The sequence below is a fragment of the Elaeis guineensis genome, chromosome 16, assembly GCF_000442705.2.
Source record: "Elaeis guineensis isolate ETL-2024a chromosome 16, EG11, whole genome shotgun sequence".
Classification (NCBI taxonomy): domain Eukaryota; kingdom Viridiplantae; phylum Streptophyta; class Magnoliopsida; order Arecales; family Arecaceae; genus Elaeis; species Elaeis guineensis.
The window spans coordinates 43,726,900-43,735,932 of NC_026008.2; the positions used below are offsets into that span (position 1 = coordinate 43,726,900).

At 36.3% G+C, this 9,033-nt stretch overlaps 1 protein-coding gene across 3 annotated transcripts; it reads left to right on the forward strand.

The window, feature by feature from the left end:
* The first annotated feature begins 273 nt into the window (after positions 1-273).
* Positions 274-8,093, forward strand: LOC105059080 (uncharacterized). 3 transcript variants are annotated; one of them, XM_073250244.1, is made up of 9 exons: positions 274-548; positions 4,475-4,751; positions 5,277-5,448; positions 5,583-5,668; positions 5,779-5,821; positions 7,119-7,175; positions 7,259-7,349; positions 7,426-7,520; positions 7,750-8,093. In XM_073250244.1, the coding sequence occupies exons 1-9, from the start codon at positions 473-475 to the stop codon at positions 7,861-7,863; spliced, it is 1,011 nt and encodes a 336-aa protein (XP_073106345.1). In that variant the 5' UTR covers positions 274-472; the 3' UTR covers positions 7,864-8,093. The 3 variants fall into 3 exon arrangements, with proteins under 3 accessions (XP_073106345.1, XP_073106346.1, XP_010940548.1); XM_073250245.1 differs by having other exon boundaries at positions 275-548; positions 4,489-4,751; XM_010942246.2 differs by having other exon boundaries at positions 278-548; positions 4,475-4,736.
* Positions 8,094-9,033: the final 940 nt, after the last annotated feature.

Here is a 9,033-nt window from a genome sequence, read left to right on the forward strand (position 1 = left end):
GATGGAAATATGTTATGTGGTGCTCAATCTATATAAACATTGAATAAATTGAAGCCATATACATGTTACTGAAATCGTGTATTTTTTATTATTATTAAATAGATAGATAGATAGGTATACAGCGAGTCGCTAATATACTCTACAAAGAAATAAAGTCACCGTTCATCAGCTCATCTATGGTCGCAATTTTTGGAAATTCGGGGCTCGACCAACGTGCGCGCAACTGAACGGTGTGCGACGAATTGCGTTATTTTGCCCGCCATGGTAGTTAATCGGTAGACGCTCGCTCTAGTGGAATTTGTTCTGCCCCACCTCTCTCTCTCTCTCTCTCTCTATTTCTCTCTCAGCGTGCCCTGCTCGTCCCGCTTCCTACGGGGCAAGGGTTTCTCGCAAGCCCTTTTGATCCGTGGACCTCTCTCTCTTCCCCCCACCCCCACCCCAACCCTAACCCTCCACAGAGAGTTGATGCCTGATGCTTCACCCGCCTCATATTCCCAAGTGCTGCCAGCACCCGAGGAGCCGCAGGGCTCGCCGTCCTGCCCTTAAGGGTCTCTCTCTCCTCTCTCCTCGCTCTGCGTGATCCTGATTGCCTTTTTTTCTTTTTTTTGGGTACAAAAGATTGCTTCTTTTAGATGTGTGATCTGGCAATTCCTATTGGTTACGGGTAGATTGTTAGTGGGACTTGGATTGGGTTTCTTCAGAAATTTTAGTTCTGAATTGGATTTTGATGGCTTGTTTGTTCATTCATAGATCAATTTCGGATGATTTTCTTTTTTTTGGGGAAAAATGGATATTTTTCTTTCTCATGGTATGGTTTTGTGTGGTTTGAAGATTGCTTCATCATTCATACTCTCGAAGCGTGGATTGGTATTAATAAATAAAAACCGATGACAAAGAACGGAAACGAGGCCATACTAAGATTTTAAAAAAAGGAGCGACCTTTACGGTTCTCTGTTCAGATTTCTCAGCTCCCTGTGCACCTCATCTGTTTCAACAGGTGAAGCGAAGTTTAGTTAATCTTAACCCTGATCGGATCAAGTATTAATAAGTTTAGTTGAATGCACTGAATTTCTTATAAATCCTTATATTTGATATATGTTTGGATTACATTGGTGATACATGTAATACAACTCTTGAATAGATACCATGTACCATTCATGGATATGATTATCATGGATGTGGTCAAACCCTCCTCATACTCATTATCTTACATAATGCTCACTGAAGAGGAAGAGGCATTAACATAATCAAGAACTACAAGGTTATAATGCAAAAGTGATTAAGAAAAAAAAAGTGCATGGAAGAAATGTGATTCAGGGAGGGCACCCTAATGAGCCAATAGCAGTCAACAAAGTAATAAATTGTCTTGATATGCCTGATGTGTGCATGAATTACTAAAATGTTAGTGATTTGGATGGCATTTTGGTTTTCAGAATATGCAGGGGCTCAGAATTTCAGTAACAACTTCTAGTCAATGGGCGATCATACTTAATACATGAAGTGGGAGGTTGTCAATGAAAGTTTCAGCCTCTATAGGATTTCAGATGCTAAGAGACAGAGAAGTTACAATATATGGATGTTATATACAATAAGTCATATGTTTGTTAAAATTGTATTTTACAGCTTAGAATGACAGGAGCAGTTGGTTGCATAACAACTTAACATGTTTAATGATTACTCTGAACAAATATTATCTCTTTCTTAATGTTTAGGCATCTATTCAACTCTAACAAAAGCCCATAGGCATAAGCTTTTCATCTTGCGGCAGTAGATTGAAAGTATTTTTACTCTAATTCCTCTGTTAGCATGCAATGTAGTTTTCATATTTTAGTTATTTAAAGCCTCATGGACATTGTTTTGGCATTTTATTAGACCTTTTGATATTATAGAGTTCAAATCATGTCTATCTATCACCATAAATAAATTTCAAATTCTTTAAGTTGAAATAAGGTATATTCCTAGTCTATGGTCATGTAAATTTACCATATCTGATCAGAATTCTCGGTGCCCATGTGGGCCAAGTAAACATGATGCGAACTATATGGCACATTCATGATACTCGAAACCTTTGAAGTGGTTAACATGATACAATGCACTTGAAGTCATAAAACAAGAGATAGTCACATTAATAAGCAAATATACATAATTTAGTGGTCACTTCAAACTTGATATGTTTCAATGGCAGGTCATGAAATTAGTAAGAGTCAGATTATATGGCTTTGAAGATAGAACTGTAATGACTTCCTATCTTTGCTATGTGAAAAATGTAGTAGTGACAGGGGATAACCAAGAGGTGAAACATGAGCTCAAAGAATGCAAGGTTCTAACATCAACAACCTTGGGTAAAACAACATCAAGAACCCCAGATAAAAGAAGTGTTACAAGGTAGTGAGTAAATAGTTCTTCCAACTAAAGCGTCCTTCTTAGAATCTTTTACAAGGCAAAAGAATGCTAGGAGCAACACCATGTGGCTCCATGTTTAGTTCCTACTTCATTCAAACTCAAATGAAGTTATTTAAGCACTAATGGTGGCTAGTACTCTACCTCACTTCAATTGGCTGATAATCTGCCCTTGCCATTATATGCAGAAAGTTTTGTTCAGTATATTGTGCTATCTAGAATCCTCAATACAAAGGAGTTTTTGTTTTCGCTATTTGATGTTAATGTCCTTGATATTGCTAGTTGAACAGATATAATGTTAGATAGGTGGCCAACAGTTCCATATTGGACACTTGTATTGGGAAATCTGGCTATTTAGAGAAGCAAAAGGGAGACAGATAATATGATGTAGTATACAACACAGGAATAAACTATAAAGACTTAGCTCACTCATCTTATAATCTGATTTATGTTGATGTGAACTTGTGAAGCCATGGGAATGGAAGAACTCTTTTGGCTGTATTCTGTCTGTTAGATTAGTCTGGAGATGACAGTTATATTCACCAAGGGACTTGGGTAGTCATTTCTTTGGATTCTTATCCACAAGATCACCTGCAGGAGATTTTTGCTTGCTGATATTAAAGATAGCTGAGATTATTGCATTTGGTGGACTTAACTGACAACCATACTTATGCTGCCAACTTGTGACAGATCCTTGGCAAGTTATTTCACTGGCTGGCTGATTTTAAAGATAAGTGAGATTATTGCATTTGGTGGACTTAATTGACAAATATACCATGCTGCGAACTTATGATGGATCCTTGACAAGTAATTTCACTTAGGGGCATTATGGTCTTGTAGTGTATAAGCAGTTGTTTTGTGTGCAGACAGATGCTCAAACATATAAGTTTGCTGAGGTTTTTATTCCTCTAGTCTATTGTTCTTTCTTCCTCTATTCTAGTGTTACCTGCATATGCCATGTTTAACAAACTTTGTGGTACCAAACTTATATAAAAAGTGCTTGAACATTCTGTGAAGTGTCCTTCTGAGATGAATTGTGGGCACTTGGCACAAAAGTTTTGAGTGTCCAGTCACGAAACAATATGATTGAAGATAATTTTCTTAGCCATTACAAGTGCCAAATATAATGAATCTCAAATCTAAAGATCCTTTTACTGAAGTGTAAAAAGATTTTCATCTTTTCTTTAACAAAGTCATAGTTCTTTTGTACAGCACACGTGTAACTGGTCAAATTTGCCTATAATCCAACATTTTATATAAAAGATGAATATATAATAATTTGTAATTATATATCGGATATTTCTTAATCTGATGTTCTGTGGATGTTGAAGTACCATCATTGCATTGTGTTCTATATTTGCCAGATGGTAGAAGTAATATTTTTCTTCTTGATTATTTTGAAAGGTGGTAAGGCATGAACTATGTCCTACCTGTTAAGGATATGCTCTTAGATATTTCAGTATTTCAGAAAAGGATTGTTACCCTCTCTTGGATACTTTTGTCTTTTCTTTTTCTTCAATTTATTTTGGTGCTTCTGCATCTCTTTTTTGAATGTAAACAAATGTTCAGCATTCAATTGCTGCAAATCATGCAATTCATTTGTGTCAACTCAAAAAGGAACAAGTTGGATTTGCTGTTTTTGCTGTTCATTTTCTTCTTGCTGTGGATTTTTGGGATGTCAGTGGGTTGAGTGTGGGAAAACGCATACAAAATTTGAATAGTTTGACCTGAAGTAATATAAAATTGGGTCTTGAGTTGGCTTGATGATCTTAGGTTTTCCCGTTTATAAATGGTGGATTGTATTAATCAACCTTACTATGTCTTTTGTTTATAACTGAACTCAAACTGAAGGTTTGTTCATTGTTTTTCCCTTATAGTTTTACACCTCATAGTTTCTACAGTGGATGGCTATATTTAAAGATATAACTATATAGTTGTGTATTGCCAAAACACTGTTGACTTTCATGCTTTCTATTAATTGAGTTCACCACTTAATCTGTTGTCAATGTTTTATCTCCAATTCTTAGAAGAAATGCGGAGAAAAATCTATATTTGATTTAATTTTGGTTAACAGGTTCTTTTTCTCAGTTCTGTAGCTGTAAAGATGATTCATCCAGCACCACAGCCACCAGCACAGATCAAGGCAGTGATGAACCTTCCTTGGAAGATGGAGAAGATATGCCAGAGCTTTCTTTGTTTAAGTGGAATTTGTCTTGGAATGAACACAGCAAAGGGATATTCCCGAACCCAGGAGACGTACCAATCACTGAAGTTGAATCAGTAAATAAAATTTCTTCATTGGATTCCAGCAAAAGTGGAACGCCTCATGCAACATGGTATAACTGTCATTGGTATATACTGAAAAAAAAGGCTTGTGTTTAGGTTCCTTAAGTTCATGGCTGTAATTGCTGGTTTTTTTCCATACAAGCCCGCACTAAATTTTCTGCCTTCATTTATGTGATCCACATGTGAAAGCGGTGCCCACAGTGAGTAGCCATAACAATGACTATCGGTGTGTACTTGTGTCATTGTCGGCATGGATGGGCATCTGCATCTGCATGGGAATTCTTCATTATTACTTGCTAGGGGTTACATCTGTAGTGAAACCAAGCACATTTTGATTTCCTTTGTCTATATTCATCCACACTTCTTAGGTTTCTATTTAATGTTATTGCTGATCAAATTAATCTAAATCTCGATTCATCAAGTTTTTCATAAACTTTGTGTATTTAATGGTCACCATGTCAATTACTTTAATATTTGTTTTACTTTGCACTTTATTTATTCCCCTTTGTAAGTTTACATGGCATCTATTTGAAATCCCTTTAGACTCTGAAACATGACTTTTCTTTCTTCTTTTTCTTTTTTGAATGCAGGAATTATGGATCATATTCAAATGATCGGGTTAGTGCCCACTTGTCTGCAGGATCTTCACCAAATACTGCAGATAAATCTTTGTTTCCAGCTGCTGGAAACATGGAATCTTGGTTGGCTCCTGGAAATGTGGTATGGGCTAAAACTGCTTACCATGAGTGGTGGCCTGCAGAGGTAGGTTATAGAGACAGTTGCTCATTGCTTTTCTGGACGAGTTTTCGTGAATTGCATTTTATTATTCTTCTTTATTGACTTAAAATATGCTTATAATCTTTTCCATCATTATTCTGTTCTATGGACTTATTCAGGTCATGGATGAGAAAGAGATTCTGGATTGCACTAGCACTCACCACGTTGGGCATGTATTGGTTCAGCTTTATGGGAACAATGAACAGTAAGTACAGTATTGTTTGATATATGTAGCTTTTTTAAGAATCTATAGATTATACTTTGTCTGGCCTCTTGCTGCTGGGATGGAAATTAGCTTATTGTTTCACTCTACAGTGCGTGGCTTGATCCATTTAGAGACCTGTCTCAATTTGATCATGTGAGTAATACATTTCCATAGAACTTCCATCAACACGCACTCTAGTTTTTGTTATTATATGCAATGTTCTATAATTCTGCAGGCCTTTTACATCAAAGGTTAAGCATCAGTTTTATGGATAATGTTTGGACCAGTGTGATGTCTCTTGCAGGTTTAAAAGCTTTTTCATGATTTACCAGCTATGGGACTATTTGCTTTGGTGGCTGTTAGAGAATTTGGTCATTAAAAGAACCATTTCCTTTTTGAAAGTTTTCTTGCTATACTGATATGGTTTTGGTCCTTGTTTTTGGTTACTTTGAAGTCTTGTGCTAGTTTGGTGCCTGTGAATGTTATCTATTATTCCCCCAACTCCCATCAGTGAATTTAGGTACCTGTAAACGGTTTGATGAACACATGTTATTTACACTTCTTGATGCCACTCTCATTAGGAAAGAGGTAATGAGCTGCCTGTTTTTTGCCCAAGAGCTACCTTTTTTTTTGAAGCTGAGTTGATGGATGCAAGCAGTTTTGTCCAGCTACTAATCTTTGATAGATGAGAATCTTGGAAAGCAATTAGTAAAAAAAATCCTTAGCCTTTTGTTGTAGTTACATCTAAAGGGAAACTACTATATTGTGAATGATGTTATTCTAAACTATGATATCTCTGATTCAGTTAGTAATTCTCTGAACCAAGTTATTTTAAATCTTGTAGAAACAGGAAGTTAATTTTGGGATGAGACTCCAGTGGTCTGACCAGAAACTGTGTGTGTTTCTTGATGACCTTGGCTTGTGCTTCCCCCACCCAAAAAAAAAAAAAGGCATGGTCCACTTACCAGGATTTCAAAAGATTCCCACTAAGGACTGCAATCTTTGTATGATAAATTAGATTATTTGGTGAATTTCGTTATTAGTGCCAAGCCTCTTCCATGGTGAGATGTAGTTTCTACCTAGAGGTCCAAGGTGTACCATCAAATTTGTATCAGGCAAATGTAAGTAGTCCACTGCCTTTAATTTGGTGTTCTTACATTTTCTTTGAGGAAAAAAGGGTGGGAAAACTATGTGATATCCATGTCACACGTACACAAAGACTGGTGAAGGAGGACTTGTCTGACCGGTACTGTAGATGGTTAACAGAACTTCCTGCAGGCCTGTAAGTTCATGCAAGTATCCCCTGTTTTCAGATTATAGTTTGTATGGCTTATATTTTTTCCAAGTTTCTATCGAATATGTCCTTGCATTCTACTGATTACTTATGCATAGGCTTGACCGGAGCTAGTTCTCGAATGCATCTAAATTATCATATTTAATTTCTGTGTAGTGCCTGGAAGAAAGGAGCAAAAATCCATTGGAAGCATTTCAGGATGCTCTCAAGCAGGTATCTAAGTCCTTGAATCAAAGCTTTCTTATTTCTTGATTAGATATCATGGTCTTGCATGGTCAAATCTTTCCTCTTTCCAGGCTTCGAGCAGACATGCCAATACAAGTTCAAGAGCATTGTCGGGGAGATGCTCTGATGAGGTCAAGAGCTCAAGCCAAAATGGCATATGTGGTACTATAGTTTTTCTTCTTATGATCCATTTATTCACAAGATCAGATATTTTATTTTATTTCATTTTCTACATCAGATGCAGAGGACCCTTCAAATTCAAGTAGAACAAAGGACGACAACATAGAGGAAGGGAGGGGTAAAAGGAAAAGAAAAATGAAAATTCATTTCGATGTAAGTGGAACCTCAATACCTATCATTCCTGATTGAGAGAGACTAAAATTCGCTTCAGATATGGTTTCTAGAGGACAGAAGTATATTATTTAGTAATTTGTGGGCAGAAGGTTTTGGTTTTTGTTTTCCTTACTTGCAGCAGGCTACTGGTCTTGTTATAAACAGAAATTGCCATCCCTTTTCAAATATCCTGTTAGCATTCATATCCAACTTCCTTCATCCTTTTCAGGAGTTGAGTTTTCCAGAAAAACCACCAAGAAGAGTGCGTCGTCTAAGGATAATGCGGTACCTTGGTCTCATTGCTCCTGTCGGATCTCCCTTTTCTCTCTCACACGTGAACTGATTGATAAGATGAATTCTTTTGTGTTGATTGTTAATCTTGGAATGAGTTTCTTTAGAGGCAGCCATTATGTTATGAATTGTGCCAGCTGATTTTTGAACTTGTCTAAGTCTCTGGTTTGTGGGACTATCACCTTCAGACAAGCTTGTTTTGAGACTTATCCTTGATAAGGTAAGATGGAGATGACACGACTTCAACCACTCAATGCTTCCGAGGAAAATTGCTTGTACGTATGTTGTATATGAGTGGATTTGATGGGTTTTGTGCAATGCCCATTACAGTATTGCAGTTTTTGCACCCACGTAAATAATCCTACAAGTAAACCATCATTTGGTTGGTGTTAGATTTAGCGCCCAGCATGTGCGATCCCCATCAGACTAATTATTTTTACATGTTTTCTATTTGAGATATTCACACTCACTTTTTTGTTATGAAAATGAAATACATGATCATAAGAGGATTCGCATTGGCAGGGATGAACGTGATTAAAAAGTAAAGTTTAGGGTTGCAAATGAGTTGAGCCGTTGGTGAGACATTCGAGCGCAATTTGAGTCGCTCGATTTGATTCAGTTATTATCAAACTTGAGTAGTTTGAATAGTTTTTTATATTGAGCTCAAGCAAAAAAAAATTCGATTAGAAAGTTCGTAAATTTATATAAATTTATATTTTTTTAATAATATTATTTTTATTTATAATATATATATAATTAGTAGATTAAAATTTGATTTCGAGTTTGAATTCAAGTTTAAGTATGGTTCAATCGATATTCGAGTCGAACTCAAATTTTGTCTATTTTTTGTCGAGTTAATTTTGAATTTGAGATATTAAAGTTCGGTTATTTTCAAATCGAATTTTGAGTTTGAGTATTTTAAATTAAGATGAATTCAAGCTTTCAACTATTCGATTCGGTTGCACTGGCCTGTTATAGTTTAGAAAATTTTTTTTATTTTTTTACGTCCCAATGCTTAATAAATATATTTGTATTTTGTTTTCCGCTTTACTCTTCGATCGGTCCACGGGAAGGGGCAATTCTGTCTGCCCATAGTTTTCAGAAGGCACTATTACGTAATTATAGTCTACAACAGGGTCTGGTATGTAAAATTACTTCAAAACCGAAGCGTGCAGAAATCTTGTTTTGTTCACGGGTGTGATAATTGGTCCGATCGGGGGTT

What these genes read in the sequence shown, in the direction of transcription:
- LOC105059080 (XM_073250244.1), top strand. Translation starts at nt 473, where the DNA reads ATGCTTCACCCGCCTCATATTCCCAAGTGCTGCCAGCACCCGAGGAGC. An exon ending in TCGCCGTCCTGCCCTTAAGG is followed by an intron (nt 549 to 4,474) that starts GTCTCTCTCTCC and finishes TTTGGTTAACAG; the next exon opens with GTTCTTTTTCTCAGTTCTGT. An exon ending in AAATGAAAATTCATTTCGAT is followed by an intron (nt 7,521 to 7,749) that starts GTAAGTGGAACC and finishes CATCCTTTTCAG; the next exon opens with GAGTTGAGTTTTCCAGAAAA.